This window comes from Lissotriton vulgaris, chromosome 4_1, assembly GCF_964263255.1.
Source record: "Lissotriton vulgaris chromosome 4_1, aLisVul1.2, whole genome shotgun sequence".
In the NCBI taxonomy this organism is placed as follows: domain Eukaryota; kingdom Metazoa; phylum Chordata; class Amphibia; order Caudata; family Salamandridae; genus Lissotriton; species Lissotriton vulgaris.
Window position 1 is genome coordinate 355,417,215 of NC_141691.1, and position 23,434 is coordinate 355,440,648.

Below are 23,434 nucleotides of genomic sequence, written 5' to 3' on the forward strand. Positions count from 1 at the left end.
ACCCAATGGCGGAAAAAAACAATCTGGGGATGGAGGCGGTGCCCATGCGCACTGTAGTCCAGGGGAGGAGCCAGCTATCTCGTGATACTTCGAAGACTCTTCCAGGACAACAATGTGCAATCATCCGGACACAACACTAGGCGGCGATCTATGCACAGATGAATTCAGCAGCCCACATGCCTCGAACATGTAATTACTATATTTTTCCTAGAGCTTAACAAATGCGATAATGGTCTACATCAAAGAGCCACCGTGATGCCAATAGTCATGCCTGGCACAACACAGATGCCCACGAATCTCCCGTCAAGGCACATGGTATCCGCAGCTGCCCCACAGCACCCACGCTAGTGCCCCATGGCTTGATGCTGTGGCGCCCCGCCCCCAACCCCAACAGAACGATTCATAACAGACCACCCCGGGTTGACCCCGCCTCTAGCACACTAGAGGCCACGAAAGTGAATTAAAACGGACAGCCAATCAGAACTATAATATAGTGCCTATCTCTCACGCCTTCTCCTGCATCACATTTTTAAGCACTGCGGCCCAAGAAAAGTTGATATCCCCTCCGCGGTCTTTCACGTTAGACACCAAAACGACTCCCACTTGTGATAACTACTAATGCAGTGCCGCCAACCCCGCACTCCGCCACGGTGTAGCGCCTACCCACCCAGAAAGACGCTTCGGCGCTCCAAGTAGGGGTGTGAGGCGCTATATGAAAGCTACAATACAATAAAGATGGAAATATTGGCTCTTCGGCATTCAGAGTGGACACTGCTGAAAGACAGAGCAACAGGCGCCTGGACCCACTCAGCTAACCAGCAGCAGCTAGATAGCTGTGTAAAGTTACTACAGAGACGGATTTAGAAAGTCTATCCCAATCAGAGTGTAAATCTTACTTTGAAACTTCCGGTGTTAAAACACATGCTTTAGCTCCTCACAGCTCAGCAATGGCGTCCAGGCGCTGGGATGTCTGAAGAGAGATGCAGTTCTCTCCCTCGGGGTGAGTGAAGGGCAGAAGGGAGGGGGCGGTGCACGCAGGGGCGTATCTCAGTCAGTAACTGAGGGGAGGGCTCTAAAGTTTAGTCACAACCAGCCAACAAACATTGGTAATGCCAATATGCCTGGCAGTGGCTGCCAATTCTTGGTTAGTCTTGTAATTGTATAAACAATACATTATTGTTCGGAGCGCTGGAGGCCGTTTTTCTGGTATCAAAAAGCAAACATTACAGCGGCCGAACATGGCGGCAGCATAGAGGACTAGCTCCGACAGGGAAGCGGCCTCTCAGACTATCCGTACTATAATCCGTGGCTGAATCAGACCTCAGACGGAGGCACCGAACGCCCGGGACCGGGCGGGACCGGGCGGGACTGGCGGCGAGTACCCGGAAGAAAATCGAAGGCCGGACGGCGGAGTTACCGCCGAGTGTCGGTGTGATCGAAACACAGGCCTGAATCCGGGGAAACCAGTGGCGAGTGAAGCCGACCGGAAGTGCGACCTGACCGGCGACGAAGGACCGGAAGTGGTCGGGACTGGGGAAGAAACCCGCGAAACGACCAGCTAGCTGGAGGCTTCCTCCTAGGAAGCGGCGTGAGCTAGAGCAGGAGGCTGTACACTGCTGGAGGGGCGGAAGGACTATCCGGTGACTGATGTCGCAGCAGTGACCCTGAGACACCGGGAGATATTGCACGGCCGGAAAGGGCAGATCGCCTGGTACGGCAAGAATACTGTGGCTGTAACCCCCATCCACACTAGGGTGCTTCCCTTGATCGGACTACAGGCCTCATTGTATTGGTGGCCACTCTCTTTCCTCCTGATCCCTTCGTTCCGAAGGCCTGAGTTACAACTAAGAGGACATTATGGCGGGAAAGGGCTCTAAAGGCGGCACGACCAAACACGTATCGAACGGTACACTAATGAAAAAACCGCGTCCCCTCCAGCAGATGGACGGCACACCTCCACGAAAACAGCGGACAACGTGGGGACGAAGAAGGTGACCCTTGATGATGTAATGAGAGCACTCATGCAGGTCCAGACAACGGTAGGCTCCATCTCGACCGAAATAACTCATTCGGGCAGATCTCCACAAAATGGCCGAAAAAGTGGGGTCGCTGGAGCTGGTCACGAAATCGCTGGTGGAGGACGTGTCAGAACTCCAGACTGCTATGGAGGCGGTCGTCGCAGAGAACAAACTCCTAAAGGACAAGGTGGACGACCAGGAAGGGCGCTCCAGGAGAAATAATATACGAATTCTTGGAGTTCCGGAATCTGAAAGTACTAGAGCAAAGGATCTTTATGCGGAGGACCTCATCAAATCGCACCTTCAACCCAAAGGACTATCAGCGTTCTTCTCAGTCGAAAGGGCGCACAGAGTCCCGGGCGGCCAGCCTAAACCGGGGGCGTCCCCTAGACCGATCCTGGCGAGACTGTTTAATTTTCGTGATCGGGATGCCATCCTCCAAGCAGCGCGGGTTTCCCCACCTGTAAAGATTCAGAACTCCACATTGGCATTCTTCCCGGACTACACAGCGGAGGTGGCCAGAAAGCGAAAAACGTTTCTGGACGTAAAGAAGGAACTCAGGAAAAGAGAGATTCAATACTCCATGATCTTTCCGGCTAAACTGCGGGTGGTGGCGGAGAACAGGACATTGTTTTTTGATAACACAGAAACTGCCCGGGACTGGCTGGATGGCGTCTTGCCTCTCAATCTCGCCGCCCGGGACGAACTAAGAATGGCCAACAACTGAAGGATCGTGACGACGTCCGGGAGGAAGACTTAGACAACGACAGAAGCTCGCCGATGAGAGACAATGTTGATGCAGACCAGGAGGTGGATATATAACAACCCGGCAGGTATGAGACATTTTTGATATGGGACTGCCGCCGGGACTGCCATGGACACTGGGCCGAAGGCCTCTGCAGAGGGTATGAGGGGTCGCTGTTCCGGAGTATTCCTCACGCCCAACGAGCAAGTAACCTTGTATTTTTATCTGGGTGGGATCAAGCACTCTGCTAAATTGGGGTGGCGGGCAGTTTTGAGTCTGTGTGGCAGGGAAGCAGGGCGGGTGGGAGTTCGGGGCATGGGGGGGTTTCTAAGGTTTGTTAGTTTGCATTGTTTGGCTCTACTGTTTACACTGACAATCATAGTCACATTAAGCCGGATTTCACACACCGGGCATACCGGTACTGATCTGAAGACACTGAACACGTTACAGCATACGAATGGAGGCACACGGGGGGATGGGTTTCTATCGGACACACTACTGCCTCGCCCTATGGGTCTATGTTTGTATTTACAATCTCACGATGGCAGGACCGCCACAGCCCAGTAACATTATGGATGGTCCCGAGGTGGGGCCTGTGCCACCGCTGCAAATAAGGTCGTGGAATGTCAGGGGTTTGGGGGACAAGGTGAAGAGAGGGTTCGTTCTCCAGAGTATTAGACGGTTAAATTGCGACCTGGTCCTTCTTCAAGAGACGCATTTAGTGGGTGCAGCTAGCAGGGCCTTAGATAGGCGAGGATACCGCATGTTCACGCATTCAGACTTCACTTCGGGGTCCCGAGGGACAGGCATCTTAGTGAAGAAGGCGTCACGATTTATACAACAGGCTACTAAGACAGATGGCCATGGCCGCTTTGCTGCAGTCTGTGGGCAGTGGGAAGGGATATCCATTAATGTGGTGTCTGTGTATATCCCGCCAGCACTACATTCATCGGCACTTCCGGACCTGGGAAAGTTCCTTCTGGAACTCCCGGACGGAGACCTAGTGGTGGGAGGAGATTTCAATGCAATGGCTCATGTCACACAGGATAGGTTCCCAAATCGAACGAACTCAACAGGCCCGACCAGATTCAGCCAATTCATGGAGGCACAGGGATTGGTTGACATATGGCGGCACTTACACCCCGAGGATCGGCAGTACTCTTACTATTCGGCCACACACAATTGCATATCCCGTATTGATTATTTTCTTACACTGGGGGGTGGCCGACTCACGATCAATGATGTACAGATAAGACCCCGGGGTATATCAGATCACTCCCCCTGGACCATGACCATGTCCTGCACAGCGACAGCACGTAAGAGAATTTACCCAATCTACCCTGGCTATCTCAAAATTCCTCACGTCCGCAAAGACTTAAAAAAAGCGACTAAACACTACTTTAATGAAAATGCCGGCTCAGTGTCTTCCCCAACGACCCTGTGGGAAGCATACAAAACAGTGTTGAGAGGGCAGGCGATTGCGACGATCACGAAACATAAACGTACACAGAAACAGGAACTGCTAGCACTAGAATTAAAATTGGAACAGGCTAATGCGGCCCATATGGCACTCCCATCGGAGGACACACGCCACTCACTCCTCCTCTGTCAACAGCAACATGACGATCTTCTCGGACTAAGGACATTAGAGAATATTGAGACGACTGCGCATAGGGTCTATGATATAGGTGACAAAGCCAACAAACTGTTGGCCTGGTTGGATAAAAAAAAGTGAAGGCAGTAGACACATTCTATAATTGCAGGATCCGGAGGGGACATATCACACGCGCCCCTCTGAGATCATAGACATCTTAACTGACCACTTCCAAGCAGTCTATACTCCAAGAGAGGTGGTCACGGTTGAGGCGGCAGTGATGGCGCTACAAGATGTACAGGTCGAAACGCTATCGCCGGAGGCGGTGTCTGAACTGGAGGCGGACCTAACGGAGGAGGAGCTCCGAACGGCAATTGGTGCGCTGCACACGGGTAAGGCGCTGGGCCCTAACGGGATACCGATTGAGTGGTTCCAAGCAGTATCGGACACCCTGAGCTCACCGCTATTAGCCATGTTCGCAGAGTGTCGAGAAACGGGGGTTTTGCCCTTGGATCAACGACTGGCGACTATAGTGACCATCCCAAAGCCAGGCAAATCGCCAACAGACTGTGTATCGTATCGCCCAATCTCGCTTCTCAACGCAGAAGCAAAAATTCTGGCGAAACTGATTGCGAATAGACTGACCCCGCACTTAAAACACCTGATCCACCCGGATCAGTCAGGCTTCATGCCACATAGAAGCACGGCATTAAACCTCCGGCGTGTGCATGGGGCATTGGCGCGAGCCCATTTGCTAAAGGAGCCGGCAGCCATTCTGTCACTAGATGCCAGAATGGCTTTTGATATGGTGGAGGGGCAATATTTTTTCGCGGTCCTGGCCCAGATGGGTTTTGGCCCCAAATTTCTCTCCTGGATTAAACTCTTATACACGGACTGGTTGTACATATAGCAGCCAATAGCCACATCTCCCGAGCGATCCCTCTGGCCAGAGGGACGCATCAGGGCTGTCCGTTATCCCCTCTACTATTTGCACTGGTGTTGGAACCACTCGCTACTGTTATTAGGACTACACCACTGTTGAAAGGAATAACGTGGGGTGACGCCTGGGAAGATAGAATATCCTTATATGCTGATTTATCTATCTAACCCAGAGGCGAGTGTCCCGACACTGTTAGCAATCTGTGATAGGCATGGTTTGACCTCCGGATATACGATCAACTGGACAAAGTCAGTCCTCTACGTACTGAAAGGTCCTGCGCCGCTCCTCCCCGACAACTGCCGGTTGGTAGTAGCCGATACTTCATTTAAATATCTGGGCATACACGTAACCGGTGACGCGGGTGTATTTTACGAACAGAACTTGGCACCCCCGCTCACTCGCCTGAAGGCGGATGTACGTCACTGGAAAGCCCTGCCTCTCACACTGCTGGGGCGCGCAGCATTGTTCAAGATGATGGCACTCCCGCGCCTCTTGTACGTGCTGGAGAATACCCCAGATATGATCTCGCCTTCATACTTCCAAAAAGTGACAGCAGTAGTGACCGATCTGTTATGGGGAGAACGTCCGCCCAGGATAGCACATGTTAAGCTCAATCGTGGGTGGTATGACGGAGGGATAGCTTTGCCAAACATGCAGCTTTATTATTGGGCGTCACAGCTCAAAGTAATCAATCAATCAATCAATCAATGGATCCACGCCCCACATGATTACCCGGCATATCTAGCAGATAGAGCGCAATTGGGAACACATAGTTTACTGGCCCCACTGTATAATCCAAGCCTACTGAAGCGATTGCTCGGTCCGACCAAACACACAATAACAATATGGTATAGGGTGCTGACACGGCTCAAATGGAGGGGAGTCATAACCAAGCTTACTTCACTATGGGACACTAAACAATTAGGCTGTCTTAGGTCCAGTAAAGGTTTTACCCAATGGGATAATATTGGAATCTCGACGGTGGGGGACCTATGGACCACTACAGGGGTGATCCCTTTCCCGCAATTGCAGCAATAATATGCATTAGGCCCCACTGAAACCTATAGATACATACAAATAAGACACGCACTAATGGCAGTACTTGAGCCAGGGTCCACTGTTGCAGAGTCCTCACCTTTAGAAGACTGACTTCTCACAGACTTTATGCAAACACGTGCTACCTCGCTTACATACAGCAAGTTACTGAACAATCTCCCGGACCCCTTACAACGATTGAAAGACAAATGGGAAGCTGAATTAGGTGCCATGGACGAGACGGATTGGAATGCCGCACTAGCGTCACCAAGAAAGGCAGGGGTTTCAGCCCGGTTTAGGCTCATACAACTTAAAATACTGCATAGAGTGTATTACACCAGGACCTCTCTTCACAAAATGCACAGGGCGGAAACCCTATATTGTCTTAGGGGGTGTGGGGAGGAGGGAACACTACTGCATACGCTATGGGAGTGTCCGGCCATATCGAGTTACTGGCAGCAAGTCATGCGCACCATTTCCCAGACCCTTGATACTTCCTTGACACCGGAACCACATATGTGCTTGTTGAATGTATGAGAGGGGACTGATTTGACACTCCGGCAACAACAATGGGTCGCTATTGGGACTATGTTGGCCAAACGCGACACTGCACAGAGGTGGGGGGTGGCAGAAACACCTACTCTAGCACTGTGGTGTAGGACGATGGATAGACTTATGCTGACTGAACGCACAGTGTATAAAATGAGAGCCATCCCCCACAAGTGGAACAAGGTATGGGAACAGAGGTATGGAACAGATATAGGGGGGGATTTGTGTGCGCCACTGCCGGAAGATGAGGGCGACAGCTCAGAAGATGATGAGATGGATGAATGAGATAGAGGGAAATGTGTAGATGTGGGTGGGGGGATAGGATTGGTCTGATGGGGGCTTCAATTCGTTTAGTGCTCAGAGAGGGAAGGGTAATAACCTGGGAACCTGGAACCGGCAAATGACATTGAACTTAACTGTGATGTTTCACTGTGACTATACATTAAGTAGGAGTCTATTTTTTATGTTCTTGTTAATTTACAACAAAAATTAACATAAAAGTAAGATGTCACGTATTCTATCATTGTATCCTCATTGCATTTTGCATCATGCCAAACGTTTGCTGCCGGACCGGAAGGTTGTCGGATAAATAGCTGTGTAACAGTACCGAAAAGTGATTGACTGCGAAACATTTTCTTATGAAGCGATGTACTAACATTGTAATGATGGCAAATTTCAATAAAATCTTACACCAAAAAAAAAAAAAAAAAAAGCAAACATTACCTTGGTACTCCCAGCGCGGACAAGGACAGTTTTGTGTGCGCATGTGCTGCTTGTCTAAGGACAGCATGCGGGCCGAGGGCCGGCCCCTCCCGGATGTTAGTGCCCGAGCGGGGTGAAAAATAGCGTGCCCACGTTGGCCGTCACCAGCAGCATCCCGGTGCCCGAAAATGCCCCCTTCACCGCCATACTCCAGCGCTGCGGAATTGTATTTTGTATTAGGAGGAGGCACATTCTTGCAGGGAAGAGCCAGCCAAAGGGGGTTGCTCTGAGCGGGGCGGGGGCAGGCACTGCAGACTATAAGGGAGACGGTTCTTCAAACAGACGCTGAGCGCCTCACGATTTAAAGAGTTGTAATGCCTTGCCAAAATGCAATTTTAGCGGGAGGGTCGGAAAAGCACAGGGAGCAGCCACGGCCAAGTGACAGCTGGAGGAGGGTGACTGGGGGACAACGGGATGGGCCCCGAGCAGGAAGGCACGTCAATGCCGGACCAGATTCGGGGGCGTTCCTGAGGGCTTTTGGCTGACGTAGCCAAAAGCCAAAAATTCTCGGGAATGCCCCCGAATCTGGTCCGAGATTGACGAACAGAGCCTTCTCCCAATGGCTAGCCTCCATTTATGGAGCTAGCCAATGAGAGAGTGGGGACGGTCCAGTCCCCACACACAGACATCATTAAGTTTTTCCTAGCACATGCGTACTTCGTACGCATTGGCTAGGCAAAACCTAAAAAAGGAGCATAGTAGTTTCTTACTCCCCCTTCTTGACAGGGGAAATTACCTCACCTCACCTGGACCAAACTCAGAGCAAGAGAGGCCACGCTCTAGGGATAAGAAAAGGCAGTCTAAATCAAGATAAAGCAGAAAGAGGAAGGGCTTATCTACTTGTTTAGACTCCCTACCAATATCTTATCCTAAGCTTAAATATTCTAGCAGCCAATATCTAGCTGAACTCACCCACAGGTGCTCAAACTGCCTAATCTTGGTGAATAAGTATCTTTTGTGATATGAGCTAGGGCTCTCAGATTGTTTTAGCCCAATAACACTCAGGTTGAACTCACCTCTCCGTCGTTGCCCCGAGCCGAAGTCTGAGGTTGGGGAGGCAACGTGTGGGAGGGCTGAGGCTACATTTATTGGCACATCTCTTTTAGTGTGCTCCTATCATCGCGCTCTGATCAGGACCCTCTTAGTGTGCTCTTATCATCGCGCGCTGCACAGGACCCGCCTCGGTCAGAAGAAACGCTCCAAAAACTGGACCGATTGCTAGTCTCATTATGCTTAATCACTCACTGACTGGTGGCCCCCTTCCCTTGCCCAGGCCCTATATGTGGAGGGTCGGGTCTGACTGGACCGCTCTATGCCAACAAGCTGACGAGCAGACAAGGAGGAAATTGGGGAACTCCACTTTGTGTCTCGTCCTGGGACCGAGGCCTTGGATTCCTACTACCTAAACAGTCGCTGTGTTGGAGAGCGGGAAGAGGGACCCATAATATTCTACGTTGGATGTGCGGTGGCTGCATTTTGTGACTCCCTGCAGAACACTGCAAAGCTGGCGATGACGCACTCCAGAGGGGGCAAGGCTGACCCGGCTACTGCCCCCAGGGAGAATACTGTCATGGCGGGGGGAGGCGGGCACGTCTACTGAGGGATCGTCCCAGGCTGCCGGGGACTCTAGGTCGGTTACCCAGGCGTTCATGACCTCCTTTATGTCAGAGCTCAAGATGGAGATAGGATCCCTAAGGTCTGAGGTTCACACATGCGTGAAGGAGCTTCGGAGGGAGGTAACAGACTTGGGAGACCGTGTGGATGGGCTGGAAAGGACGATGGATGCCCATACCGAAGATCAGGAGCAGCTGTGGTAGAGTCTGGCAGTTCTGGAGGAGCAGAATATAGAGCTTCAAGTGAAGCAGGAGGACTTGGAGAACAGAAGTCGCCGGAACAATCTACGCATCCGGGGAGTTTCCCTTGGAGAAGAGGGGAAGGACATTCTGACGTACGTGCCGCAGCTCCTTCACGAGGTCTGGGGTGATGAGAATGGGTTGGGCCTTATTCCGGATATCCTGACACGGGTCCATTTCTTTACAGAAAAGGCACGGGTCCATTTCTTTACAGAAAAGGAAGCTATCTGGAGAGTGGCACGAGACAAACCGTACCTTATTTGATATTTGATATTTTTGTGCATTTATAAAGCGCTGACGTTCGCTCCCAGGGGAGCATCATGGCGCTGAGCAAGCTGCGGGGAGTAACAGAAAAATGGATTTGAAAAATAAAAGACTAGATAGCTGCCAGGACGGCAGAGTCTAGTTGTTGATAAACCCAAGTCTTGAGAAGTTTTCTGAAGTTGTTTTCATTATCCATGGATCTAAGACTGACTGGTAGATTGTTCCAGGCCTTGGCGGCCAGGACATTGAAGGATTTCCCACCCTTGGTCTTGTATTTGAATCTGGGGACTTGGACCAGAAATGTCCCAGAAGATCTCAAACAGCGTGAGGGGTTGTAGCGCATGAAACGCTTTACAAAATAACGGGGCCCTGTATTTTGCATTGTTTTGAAGACTGTGAGTAATAGTTTAAAGAGAATTCTTTTATGCAATGGCATCCAATGCAGCAAATTTAGAGCTGCAGACGCTGAAGACCTTCTGGGGAGTTGTAGGACCAGTCGAGCTGCAGCATGTTGGATACTCTGCAGTTTTCGGAGAGTGGATTTTTTCACTCCGGCCATTAGACCATTGCAGTAGTCAAGTCGGGAGAGTATAAGGGCTACCGCGACTGACTTTCTGGCTGCAATAGGAAGGAAATCAAAAAATTTTTTCAAAGATTTTATTAATCCAAAGCAGCGACCGGCAGTGGTCTTGACGTGGTCATCAAAGGAAAGAGATGAATCAAATTGAATGCCCAGGTTCCTGGCAGATGGAACTGCACTTGGGGGGGCCTCTGATCCAAGGGGCCACCAATCTTTCGGGCTGAAAGAAAGGTTTTTACCCAATGGGATGATTTCCGTCTTAGCGCTGTTGCACTTCAGATGGTTAATGTTTAACCACTCAAAAACATCAGAAAGACAGTTTTTGAACCGAAGATCAATGTCAGTCCGCTGCTTGTCAATTGTGACGACCAATTGAGTGTCGTCAGCGTAAGACGTAACAAGAATCCCATGTGATTCTATCACAGCTAAAAGAGGTGCCATGTAAATGTTAAAAAACAAAGGACTCAATATGGACCCCTGGGGCACTCCAGATGCAATGAGTTTTTCGCAGGATAGGTGGGATCCAAGGGACACAGTCTGAGACCTGTTTGATAGGAACGATGAAATCCAGGCTAAGACTGTGTCAGTCACGCCGATCTCTCGCATTCGATTAATTAGGATGACATGCGATATGGTGTCGAATGCTGCTGAGAGATCCAACAGGATGAGGACAGCCTGCTTGCCCTCATCCTGCAGGAACTTGATGGAGTCAGCTAGTTCGACCTTAGCTACAAGGGGCACAGAATTCATATATTCCAGGACCTGGCACTCAACACTCTGAAGAGATGGCGAGTCTTTAAGCCTGTGACTGAGAAGTTACGAACCCTGGGCATCACCTACCAATGGGGCCACCCGTTCACTCTCATCTTCCAGTGGGAAACTAAGCGGAAAGTGGTACGAACTTACACGGAGGCGGCACAGCTCCATCTACCGACATCGCCGCCGGCGAGCCCGGCACGCTGGCAAAGACAAGAGAGGGTACCAGCCAAGCCTTCCCGGACCACTGTGCAGCGCCATAGTCACACACCTCCTTTGGACGGGCGGTCGGCCTCCCAGGCCAAGCAGGACATTATTGCACACATTAGATCTCTAGAGGGGGACCGAGTGGAGCCAGTCTCACGCCCCTCGACACCATGACCTGAGGGGGGCTGAGCACTAGCTAGCGGGTTAGATGCCCCTCGCACATACACTCATCCCCGGTGAGAGGTCCTCAGCGTAGTACTTCATATTGCACCCCGGTTCCTGGTTGGGGGGTGGGAGGTGGGGCGTGGCGGGAGCTCCCAGAAGTTAGACCTTTGAAACTTCTGCAGACCTACCCTGGGCTGTCCCTACAGGAGTGACATCCCAGAGAGTATCCAAACCCTTGTGTGTAGGATGCCCTGTACCGTTGGCAGACGTTGTTCAGGGATGTGTGGCCTGTTTGGTCGCTTTGTCTTCTCGATCTCTTCCTCCTTTCCTTGTTTCTTACTGGCCTATTGATGATCTTTCTCTGCTTTTCTCTCTAAGCGCGCTTAGCAGGGGGGGGGGGTTTGTACTGTGGCGCGGCATGGGGACTGTACTGGCGGGCGCTCCTTGCATTTATAGGGCACTGCTGGTGCGCGGTGGGGGGGCGTGGGTGGCCCCTGATTGGACCCTACCATGACGACGAGCTTGCCTAGCCCTTTGAAGACCTTAACACTCAATGTCAAGGGCCTTAATTCGCCTAACAAGCGGAGGAAAGTGTGCATTATCTCCTTCAGCAATACCCTGGCATCATATTCTTACAGGAGACGCATCTATTGCAGGCGGACACTAAGTGCATGGCACATCCTAAGTACCCTCTTCAGTTTTGGGCTGCAGCAGATACTAAGACAGCGGCGTTTGGCAATATTGTGCAGAGCTGGCATCAGGTGGGGGGGATAAAGGCCTTTCGGAGTGGGGATGGACGCTTCCTTAGAGAGTGTGGATTTGGACAGCGCAGCTACACCCTGTGTAATATATATGCCCCTAACCAGACGCAGGACCGCTACCTCCTAGACCTCCTACGAGAGCAGGTGCCGCAAGGAGATCCCTCGTTAATCCTGGTAGGGGACTTCAATTTAGTTTGGAATCCGGATGCGGATCGCAGCGAGGGCTCCTTTAGCGGAGCAGGGGCCATGTCCTCAGCATTGCGCAAGCAGATTGAGGACTTTGGGATGCTGGACGCATGGCGCTACCACTCCCCAGACCGGAGGGAAAACTCGTTTTATTCTCATGCGCACCGCTCGTACCCCCGGATCAATTATCTCTTTAATTCCTATTCCCTCACCCGAGACATACTTGGGGTCGCTATGTCTGATATCTCGCTCTCTGACCACGCTCATGTCCAGCTGCTCCTGCAGGACCCGGCCGCTTGCCCCACCCGGGAAACGAGGCAGCGCCTGCCGCCGGGTATCCTCCGGGATGCGGCCGATGTCGAAAGCATTAGGGATGCCATGGACTCCTATTTTGATAGTAACGACCTGCCGGAGACACCCTTTCCAGTGGTATGGGACGCCTTCAAGGCCATGATAAGGGCCCTCTCGATCACACGGGCGCGCGAGGCTCGCTCGCTGGAAGACAGATTGGTGGGAGATATCAAGAAAGCAGAACTGAAGGACCAGGGCCATTCCTCCCTAAAGTCGAGGAGGCAACTGGCCAACCTTAGAGGACAACTCAGGCTCCTGCGTACTAATAGGGCGGAGAAATCCCTACTGGCGTTGAAACATATTTTGAAGGAGGGAACAAGGTGGGGAGGCTACTGGCGGGACGACTGAGGACACGTTCGGCCAAAGCGCATATCGCCAATGTTCAATTGCCAGATAGGACGAGGGCTACGGCGGAGAGGGATAAATGCGAGGCATTTAGGGCTTACTACTCAGCGTTATATCGGGAGGAGGCACCTCCCCAGGGGGTGGTAGAGGAGGTTCTGGGAAACTATACGGAGACGCCGCTACACCCGCACTATGCGAAGTCTCTAGAGGACCCTCTCTCTCAGGAGGAGATAACTGCCATGCAGGAGCTCCCGCTGGGGAAAACCCCGGAGCCAGATGGTCTTCCTCTATCTTTCTATTGCATGTTCCAAGCTCAGCTTCGGCCTTACCTTCTCAGGTTGTACAACTCCTTCACCGACGAGGTTGGGCCGTCCCCTGATATGGGTATGTCGGAGATAGCCTTGATTCTGAAACCCGGAAAGGATCCTACACTATGTGCATCATACCGCCAGATTGATTTGCTGAACACCGATTTTAAAATTTACACCAAGCTGCTGGCGAAACGACTAGATCCCCACATGCCGGGCCTGGTAGACCCGGACCAGGTTGGCTTCATCCGCAATCGGCAGGGAGCGGATAACGTGCGCAGGGTTGCCCACCTGGTGGGCAAAGCGCACCATTGGAGGATACCAGCCTGCCTTCTATCGCTGGATGCGGAGAAGGCCTTTGATTGGGTGGACTGGTCCTTTTTGCGAGCGGTCTTGCATAAAATGGGGTTAGGTCAGAAGATGATCACCAGTATCATGGCGCCGTACCTTGCTCCGCAGGCCAGGATCAGAGTCAACGGACAACTCACGACACCGTTTACCATCTCTAGGGAAACCAGGCAGGACTGCCCGCTCTCACCATTATTATACGCCCTTGCGATAGAGCCTTTAGCGGAAATGATCCGGCGGACCCCGGGAATCCATGGTATCCCCATAGGTGGCCGCGAGAACAAGGTGGCGCTGTTTGCGGACGACCTTATTCTTACGCTTACAAACCCTTGAGAATCCCTTCCGAAGCTGCACTCAGTGCTGTGCCTTTTCGAAATGGCCTCCGGCCTGAAGATTTATCACAATAAGTCCTGGGCCCTTAACCTCACCATTCCAAAAGATGAAATACCCCTCCTGGGGCAGCTTGTTCCATACCAATGGGCAGCCCAACACATCCGCTACCTTGGCCTTCAGTTGAACTCCTCTCTGGATGAGTGGACGCAAGTAAACTGGCGGGAATGTCGGCGCTCGGTTCTTGAAGATCTGCGGAGGTGGAAGCCGCTTGTGCCATCGTGGTTGGGCAGACTCAATACCATTAAGATGTCTATTCTTCCCAAAATTCTATATCTATTCCAATGCCTCCCCACGTCCATCCCGCTGCACTATATAAGAGGCCTTCAGCGCGACCTTACAAAATGTATTTGGGGGAGGGGTTTGGAGGGGGGGGGGGGGGGAGGGGGGGAGGGGGAGGCCTCGGTTCTCCCAGACCCTTTTGATGGCGCCACGTGATAGGGGGGGAGGGGGGGGGGGGGCGGGGGAGGACTGGCCTGCCCTAACCTTCTGGACTATTCCTGGGCAGCGCACCTCCGCTTTATAGTGGAATTGGGAGTCACTGAAAGCGAGAAGGGGTGGCTGCACATGGATCGGGCAGTGACTGGGCGTACCATCTGGGATCTCGCGTGGAATCATAGGACGGCACACTTTGAGCGCTTATATGGCTCCCTCAAGTCCTTTGCCCACTGTAAAGAGGAATTTCGGGTCACCCCTGAAGCGGGGATGCAATACGCCCAGTTGAGGCACTGGGTAGCCGAAGATGAAACATATCGGGCAGCTACGCGCGCCTTCACCCCGTTGGGAGCAGCTGCCCCGCTCCTTTGTTGACTCAAAGGGATTGATCTCACGGATCTACCAAATTCTGCAACACCCAAAGACGCCACCCTCACATCCATATCAACAACGCTGGCAGACAATGTCAGGTACGGACATTGCAGTGGCAGGACATCCCCAAAGTGAATCGTAGCATCCTGCAGCAGGAGAATGCCTATAAGATCATGACCCAGTGGTACTACACGCCTCAGCACCTGTGCAAGATGTTCCCTGCCTCTTCTCCTACATGTTGGCGGTGCAACAGGGGATTTTATCCATATTTGGTGGGCGTGTCCGTCGCTGACCCTCTTCTGGAAGGAGGTCCTAAGCCACATCAGGGGGGTGTTGGGGTTCCCTCTGCCTGAAGCCACATGCACACTTCTGCTGGGTATTAAACCTGCTGGCCTGAGGGCACTGACTCAGAGCGATTGGATTCTGGCGCTTCAAATGCTGGGAGCGGCCAGGCAGCTCATAGCCTTGTATTGGAAAAAGACCAAAGCCCCTCCAATCGCAGCCTGGTTCGTGCGCTTATGGCAGGTTATTACGATGGAGCTCTTTACGGCTAGGTTGCAAGCCCGGGACACGCGTTTTAAAGCTGTCGGACGACCCCTGGTTCAATATTTATGTACCGTAGAGCATGCGCCTCATATGCCTGCTAAGCTCCGGACGCTGCGACTATTCGAGGATGCTGTGGGCCCCCCCTGATCCAGATAGACTGCTGTCCTATGCACCCTCGAGCACTAGGCTCTGACCACCAGGGGCGCTGGGCCAGATCTGATGTCCCGTAGTCTCTCTTTCCTGGTGCACATTGCACCTCTTCTGGCAGCCTCTCTTTTTTCTCCCTCTTTACTTATTCCTTCTGTCTATTCTGTCCGGTTATCTCTCACTCCACTGACCTGTAGGTGTTTGGACCTTAGTGGTCTGTTTGTTCCCGTTACGTTGGTTAACTGTTTGTATTCGATCCTAGGGGTCCCGCTATATCTTGCAAAGATTGAATGGCCTGTGCTTGAGATTTGGGGAAAAAAAACTTTGTGGACGACCCAGCAAAAAAGGTACTACATACAACAATCTTGAAATTCAGCAAAAGAAAAGACGTTAATGGTTTGTAACAATACAATAAAACGTCATCTCACGTCACACTGCCATGTATCGGGAGAAACAGAATTCTACCTGTCTATTTAAGGGGCTTAATCCAGTTCCAGCTGTTCGGATAGTCTTCCACTTCATCCCAGAGAATTCTGGTTTGAAACCTCTTCTCAGACGGCCTACTCCTACGGGAAAAACATACTGTTGCCAAACAAACTACTTTCCAAATAGTATACAACAAGGAACAATTATAAAATAAATAAAAAGGTTAAAATGAAAAGTTACACAACCTGAGCTAAAAATTGGTCCAGTTTACATAGCAGATGCACAGTTGAAATAAAATGGTCAGATCATGATCATAAGTGACTTACAATATCGAGTGGCAAAATAATACCTGGCAGCAATATTGAATGCAGGGTATTGGGCACAACTATATCGTCAAGGGAAGTATAAGCAGCCATGAAGATGAGTTAGGAATAGACAATCTATACTCACCTATACATGCCCATCTTGTTGACAGTGCTAACCGATGAGATGATGTACACTAGTATTCTGCACTCCATATTATGGTACAAGGTCAATCTAGTCACTGGTCTTTTTAAGTCACCTTACTCTATTTTTCTGCAGCCTAACAAAACCGAACTTCTTTCGCCAACCATTTTAGATTCATTTGAGCATGAGTGATGCTCAATATTCTTTGGTATACCGCAGAGTCTCAGCCAGATGTGAAAGCCTACGATAGACATACATTCTGGAGGACTCCAGTTATTCATGCATACTTATCTTTTTCTCACACAGGCTATCTTGATTAGTGTCACATGCTTAGCATAGCATTATGAATAATATTCCAATTAGTAGTGGAATTAATGGCAAAACTGTGGGCGGTGCATGCAGGATGCAGGTAAGTGGCTCCTCCACTTCAAGGTGGATGCCGACAGCTTGGCGAAGTGATGGAGGCCCTCCAAGGCTTTTAGACTATGCACAGCTGAAGGACATGTCAGGCTGCTGTGATTGTCAGGACACGAGCAGGTAGACAGGCAGGGTTTGGCACCAAAGTCCACCAGATGTCCACAGTTCTTGCTCCTTCAGCTCTTCATTGGCCTCTTCTTTCTTCAGTCTGATGGATCTGCCTTCCGGGTCTCCTAAAAACTCAATTTAAGGGCATTTAGGGGAGAGAAGGGTAGTAGCCAATGGGCTACTTACCCTTGGGGTAAATACACCCCTATATGACCACTGCCTGTGGGGAGGGCATAACCCTGTCTCAGAATTCCCATTTCCATCAAAATCAAAATGACGGAACCCTTCTTTCATAGAGCACATCAGGTAGCCCACCTTAGGGGTTTGACTGGCATGGTAGTACACCACGCCTCCTTGCATATCTAATTTCCCGCCTGTCCTGGTGCCAAATGGGCTTAACGGCAGGGGGTGGCATCTCCCAGGTCTGGGAGAAGAAGGGGTCACATATAAAATGTGGCAGGGGCTTTGAAGTCACTGGCCTTGGAATGCAGATACACTAGTCTACTGGAGGTGGTGTGAATACCTTCTTCCGGAGCAGACATTGTTTCTGGCCTCAGAAAGGGTGTGTGCTCTCACCTGCAGGGGATCAAAAACATGTCTGTGTTGGCACACTAAGAGGCTGGTAGATATTCAGGTGGCACCTCTAAGGTGACCTCTCTGTGCATGTTTTCATACATCCACTCCTGGCATCTGTATGGATTTATTAAGACCAGGTGTTTGATATCAAATACCATAGGTTCCGGTGAAGCCTTCCATACCTGGGGGTCTCTTAATAACCAGTGCCCAGTTGTACAAAGCTGGCTCTGCATACACTATACCATAGTAGGGTTTAGTATGCACAGTGTCCAGTGGATCCCCAGAGCTATATCAGAGATTTATTTAGATAAACACGGACAGCTCGATTTGTGGTCGCGTGGTCGAGCAGTTAGGCTTACAAGGAGGGTGTTGCTGGTTGCAGTCCAGACAGGACGGTAGGGCTGGGGCCAAAGCAGTCGGTGTCCTCTTCTTCTCCAGAACGGCTTTTCAGTTCTCCTTTGTTCTTCTCTAATCCAAGGAGGTGAGGTACAGGGGCGCCCCAAAATACTAAATTTAGAGGCGTTACTGGGGTGTGCAGGTCGTGACCAATAGGTCCCTTCCTTGGGGCGAGTACACTCCTACCATGCCACCCTCCAGTGGGAGAAGGGCAGGAGCCTCTCTCCGATTGGCTGGGTCACCTCATCACCAAGAATGGAGGGGACTGAGATGCATACTTCACCTTGCCTCCCCCACCTGAGGTTAGGGGTTGGCAAAGGGGGGCACATCTCTCTTCCTAACTCCATTATCTTGCCGATTCTCCCGCCCAAAGTGGGGGTCAGAACCGGTGGGGGCCAGTTGCTGGGGACAGCAAAAGGCAGGGTAACAAAGGCTGCAGGCCTTTGAAACTTCCCCTTTATGGACCCAGTCCATCCTGGGGGAGGAGGCATGACACCTCTGCCCAGGATGGGCTTTGATTCTGGACCCAGAGAGCGGAGACCCTCTACCCAGGGGTCCAGAAAACTGCCTGGTGGTGGCAAATGGTGGGCAGTCATTCAGGAACACCAGGGCTGGTCGTTTTTTAGGGGGCATCTCTAAGATGCCATCTGAGTGCATTTTACATTAAATCACACACTGGCATCAGTTTGGGTTTATTGTGCTGAGAAGTTTGTTACCAAACTTCCCAGTTTTCATTAAAGCCAATATGGAGCTGTGGAGTTCGTAATGACCAACTCACAGACCACATACTCTATATGGCTATACTGCACTTACAATATCTAAGAATGGACTTAGACTCTGTAGGGGTACAGTGCTTATGCAACTGTACCTCAACCAGTGGGCTAGTACACCCTGCTAGAGGGGTTGCTTACCTAGGCCACAGGCAGGGGATTGCAAACATGGGACACAGGGATGTGTGCCATGTTGACTCTTCGCTTTTCTCTGCACCAAAACATGCTGCCTGCAATAGCAGTATGTAGGTGTCAAGGTGCAGGGTCCCTAAGGGTGGCACAAAAGGTGCTGCAGTCCTTAGGGGGTTTCCCTGGTCAAAGTGCCCTTGGTACGCATGGTACCTTTACAAGGGGCTTACCTTTGGCCAGAGATTTGCCAATTGTGGGTAAAAATGTACAGTTTTGGGGAAAAACACGGGGCCTGGGACCCAATTGGCTGGGACCCAGGGCACATAAAGTCAAAGTGCATCAAGTGTCATGCAAAAAAAAAAGTGTAGGTAAACATACCAAAAGGGGCACTTTCCTACACCAGTACATATACTTAAGATGGCTTCACTGTTCACTTGTACTATCTAGCAATTGAACAAGCCAGCACAGGGACATATATGCTCATGCAGATATGTCCTCACATGTAATTTTATGCACCCTGCCTTAGACCTATAAGGCCTGCAATAGGGACGAAGTACATATATTGCATGCAGTGACTGTGGACAAGTGTTATGTTGTGTTTTCACATTTGACTGCAACATTTCACGCAGCCTGCAAAGGCAGTGTACATGAGTTTGGTGGTGGGTTCCTTAGTGTGGCACAATACATGCTGCAGTCTTTAAGGTCCCTCTTTAGTACCCATACCATAGGTACCAGGGGTACCATTTACTAGGAAATACAGGGGTGCTAAAGGTTTGGCCAATTGGTCAACAATTGTACTGGTACCTTGTTTTGGGGAACGAGCACTAGCACTGAGTACCTCGTTAACAGGAGACCTGGCACTGACGACCTGGTTAGCAGGAACCCAGTGCATTTCAGTCAAAATTGCATCAAATAACAGGAACAATGTGGAGCTGACCTTGTCAAAAAGGGGCACTTTCCTACAAAGGTGGATTAATCAATTACTTGCAAATGTTAAATAGGACTTGAAAATGCTCACCCTGCCAAGTATTTAAAAAAAACTGTTAAGTGAAGTGATACTCTGGCAGATTATACCTAGTAGTGTTCTAAATAATCAATGACCCTTTTGTAGATGCCAATATAACTGATTTTCATGTAATACAAAATAAAAATGATCAAATATTGACCGAGAACAACATACCTAACCACTCAAATATTTACATCTCAAAAACAAAGAGGGAGAGCAAAAGGGAAGCCAGCACCAGCCTGTAGTGAATAAAAAGAAATGTGATCTTTAGGTTGAAGTAACATGAAGCGTATTAGGCACAAAACCTTGTAACTTGAATGAAATGTACTAGTAAAGTAAATTAACAGCGGTTGCATCAAATCAAGTAGGACTGTGTATCCGGACAACAGAGGTCCAAATATGAGGACGGGGTCCACTCACATCAAAGTATGTAGGCCCAAATACTAGCTAGCTCACAGGGCACCACCTGGATCCCTGACCTAAGAGGGTACTGGATGGTATCTGCAACCTCAGAACATGACCACTGTAATTTCCCAAGGAAATTGTGGAAACAGATCTACCTTTTGGTAAAGACCCATCTGTTCGCATAAGCAATGTATTTTATCTCACTTCACTTGCTAGCACTGGGTAACCCGTTTTGGGTAGACATGAGCTCTAGAAAAACTACTAACATATTAATAAGGTAGGCCAAAAGGGAAACAAGAAATATACGAATATCCTTCTTTACCTGGTATTCCGCTTCGCGGTCTCTCCGCTCTTCTTCGGCGCATCTCCTTGTAGTTCCGAGGTTTCATAGAGTGAGGATGGGTGGCCGCTCCTTTAGCGTTGCAGCGGCCAAACTTTGGAACTCTCTGCCTCTTTCTTTGAGAAGCCACAAGGACTACTCTCCTTTTAGAAAAGCGCTAAAAACCCACCTGTTTCCATAAATGGTCTGAGCGGTTAAAAGTCTATGGTTTCTTGATCAAAGCGCCAGGATGCCCTCTGGGTGACAGGTTTTGCGCTCTACAAATACACGAAATAAATAAATAAATAAATAATAATAAATAATTCTTCAGTACTCTTCATCAGGGTCCAGGTTTCATTCGCTTTCTTCTTCTCGCTCATGGATTTGGTAATCCTTGGGGAAAGAGAAGAATGGTATTGGTGAGAGGATCTATCTGAATATTTCCTCAGGAAAAGGTAGTGAGGGTTCACCCAGTGCTACGGACCTAAGAGACTAGGGATGTGCGGTTGTGAGGGGAGGGTGGTCGGATACCCAGGGTTATTTAATGTTTGCCCCCTACTGCAGACTTTCCCCCTCCTCCCGAACCACCCTGAAACCTGTGTGAGCCAAGCTCCTCCAGGAGCGTGGCGAGGGGGGCGGGGGGGGGGGGGGGGGGGGCATGGGACCATTGGCTTCCTGGCTCTCTGAACCTCCTTCTCTCACCATCAAGACCTGCAGAGGAGTACCCTCGCCGGCTATCTCAGTCTTCCACGCAACTGTGTTTTCCGGATTCCGTTCTCTTTCCCTCTGAAGTTGGGCTTCCCATTTCAGTCATTGGCTCGGAGTCAATGACGAAGGGTCCGGGGGCGGAGTCCTCTGGTAAGAGTTTCCAATTAAAGGAGCCACGTCTGGACAAGGAAGGCTGCATCCCCGGTATGAGGCTCCAAGACACAGCTCAGACCGGTGAATCCTTTGGCAGTAGAAAGAGGAGAGGATCCTTTCTGTAAGGAACATGCCACCATTCACCTGTGCTGTCCGTTTCCGCCCATGGGATGTGTGGTTCGTGACACCATGCCAGGAGCACGGAGCCATTGAGAACATGGACCCCTGGTGTGGAAAACTAGGCCCTGAAAGTCCGCAGAGCAAGGAGGATGGGTGGGTTGGTAAGGAATCTGAGACTTCTAGCTGCAGATTCCTTACCTTAGAATAGATACCCAAGCAATACCCCCCGGAGGTGGGTCTGCGAAAGTGATTCACACTAGAAAGTCCAGCAGGACAGAACAGGAAAAATCCTGTCCAGACGGACCAGACTGCCCAGTCAGTAATGGTTCGTGAAAGAGTGTAGAGAAGCCAGCGTTGCAGCCTGTCAGACATCCAGGACCGGAACTCCGTGTGCTAACGCAAAGATCGTAACATTTGCTCCGGTAAAAAGAGCACGGAAACCCTCAGGGAGTTGCTTCTTGGCCAAAGCGTAACAGATATTAATGTAGAGCACGATCCATCGGAAGATGGTACACTTCTACATGGTCTTTCCGTTCTTTACTCTGACATACCCCACGAAGGGCTGGTCGTCCACCCGGATTCTCTCTTGCGTTCAAAGTAGAATGACAACATTCTTTTTGGGTCCAGTCAGTAAAGTTGCTTCTCTTCCTTAGAGGGATGTGGCAGAATATAAAAGGTAGGCCGAGTGTAAAAGGTAGGCGGGGTGAGGGACTGGCCTACATGGAAAGGAGTGAAAACGTTCGGTAGAAAGGAAACTCTAGTACGAAGAATCCGCTTGTCCGGGTAGATGTTCAGGTAAGGAGGATTGGATGACAAAGCCTGAAGCTCACTGACCCTCCGGGCAGATGTTATTGTTACCGGGGAAGGCCATCTTGATGTTAAGGTGCAGGAGAGGACAATTGTGCAATGGCTCAAAGTGAGCACACATCAGAAAAGTCAAGCCCGGATTAAGGTCCCACTGAGGCAAGATGAAGGGTAAATTAGAAACGTGTTGCAAACCTTCAAGAAGCTATGTACAACACAGGATTTGAAATGGGATGGCTGATCAGGCAACTGGAGAAAGGCTGAATTGGGAGAAAGATAGTCCTTTAGGATGCCCAGTGAAGAGCCCCACTGGGCAAGAGAAAGGATAATGAGAAGGACCTGAAAGAGGGGAGCAGAAAGGAGGGTCACAAATTTGGTGGGGGGGATGCTCGACTACCAAGATAACAGTGAAGACTTCCGACAAAAGATCAAAAGCGGTCAACTATCACCGCTCAAATTCCACACATTAAGGCGGAGCACCGACAGGTTCCGGTGGAGAACTCCCCCTAGTTGCTGCAACAGAAGATCCTCCCAAAGAGCCAGCAAGATTGGAGGACTGATGGCCATGCTCAAAGCGCTATATACCAAACTCTCAGAACCCAGTTCAGAGCCACAAGGAAGACTTTGGCCCAGTCGTTCCTGATCTTCTTGAGAACTCTGAGCAGGAGCGACATAGGCGGGAAGGCGTACATTAGGCCTGATCTCCACTCAAGAAAAACAGCGTCTCCAAGCGAGAGCAGCCATGAAAACTGCAGCATACAGAAATGCTGATATTTGGCGTTCGCTGCAGTGGCGAACAGATCTAACCAATGCTCTCGCCACTGTTGAAAGAGACCTTGCACCACCTCTGGAAGGAGATGCTATATTGATCCTATAGGCATCGTCGGCTGAGTTAGTCCGCCCTGGCATTCAATCAATCAATAAAAGCTTTATTTCGGTTTTTGTTCAAAACCTTAAAAGTGCAGATATAATACAGAAAATTCATAAATAAAA

The 23,434-nt window shown here is 50.4% G+C and overlaps 1 protein-coding gene across 1 annotated transcript in view; it reads right to left on the reverse strand.

Annotated features, from left to right (window-relative positions):
• The window catches only part of LOC147718744 (UAP56-interacting factor-like), a 443,554-nt gene that overhangs the window by 404,296 nt on the left and 15,824 nt on the right, over positions 1-23,434 (reverse strand). Inside the window, exon 3 of the mRNA XM_086918731.1 lies at positions 16,123-16,223. Within this exon, the coding sequence (XP_086774857.1) occupies positions 16,123-16,223 (101 nt within the window). The remainder of the gene's footprint in view (positions 1-16,122; positions 16,224-23,434) is intronic.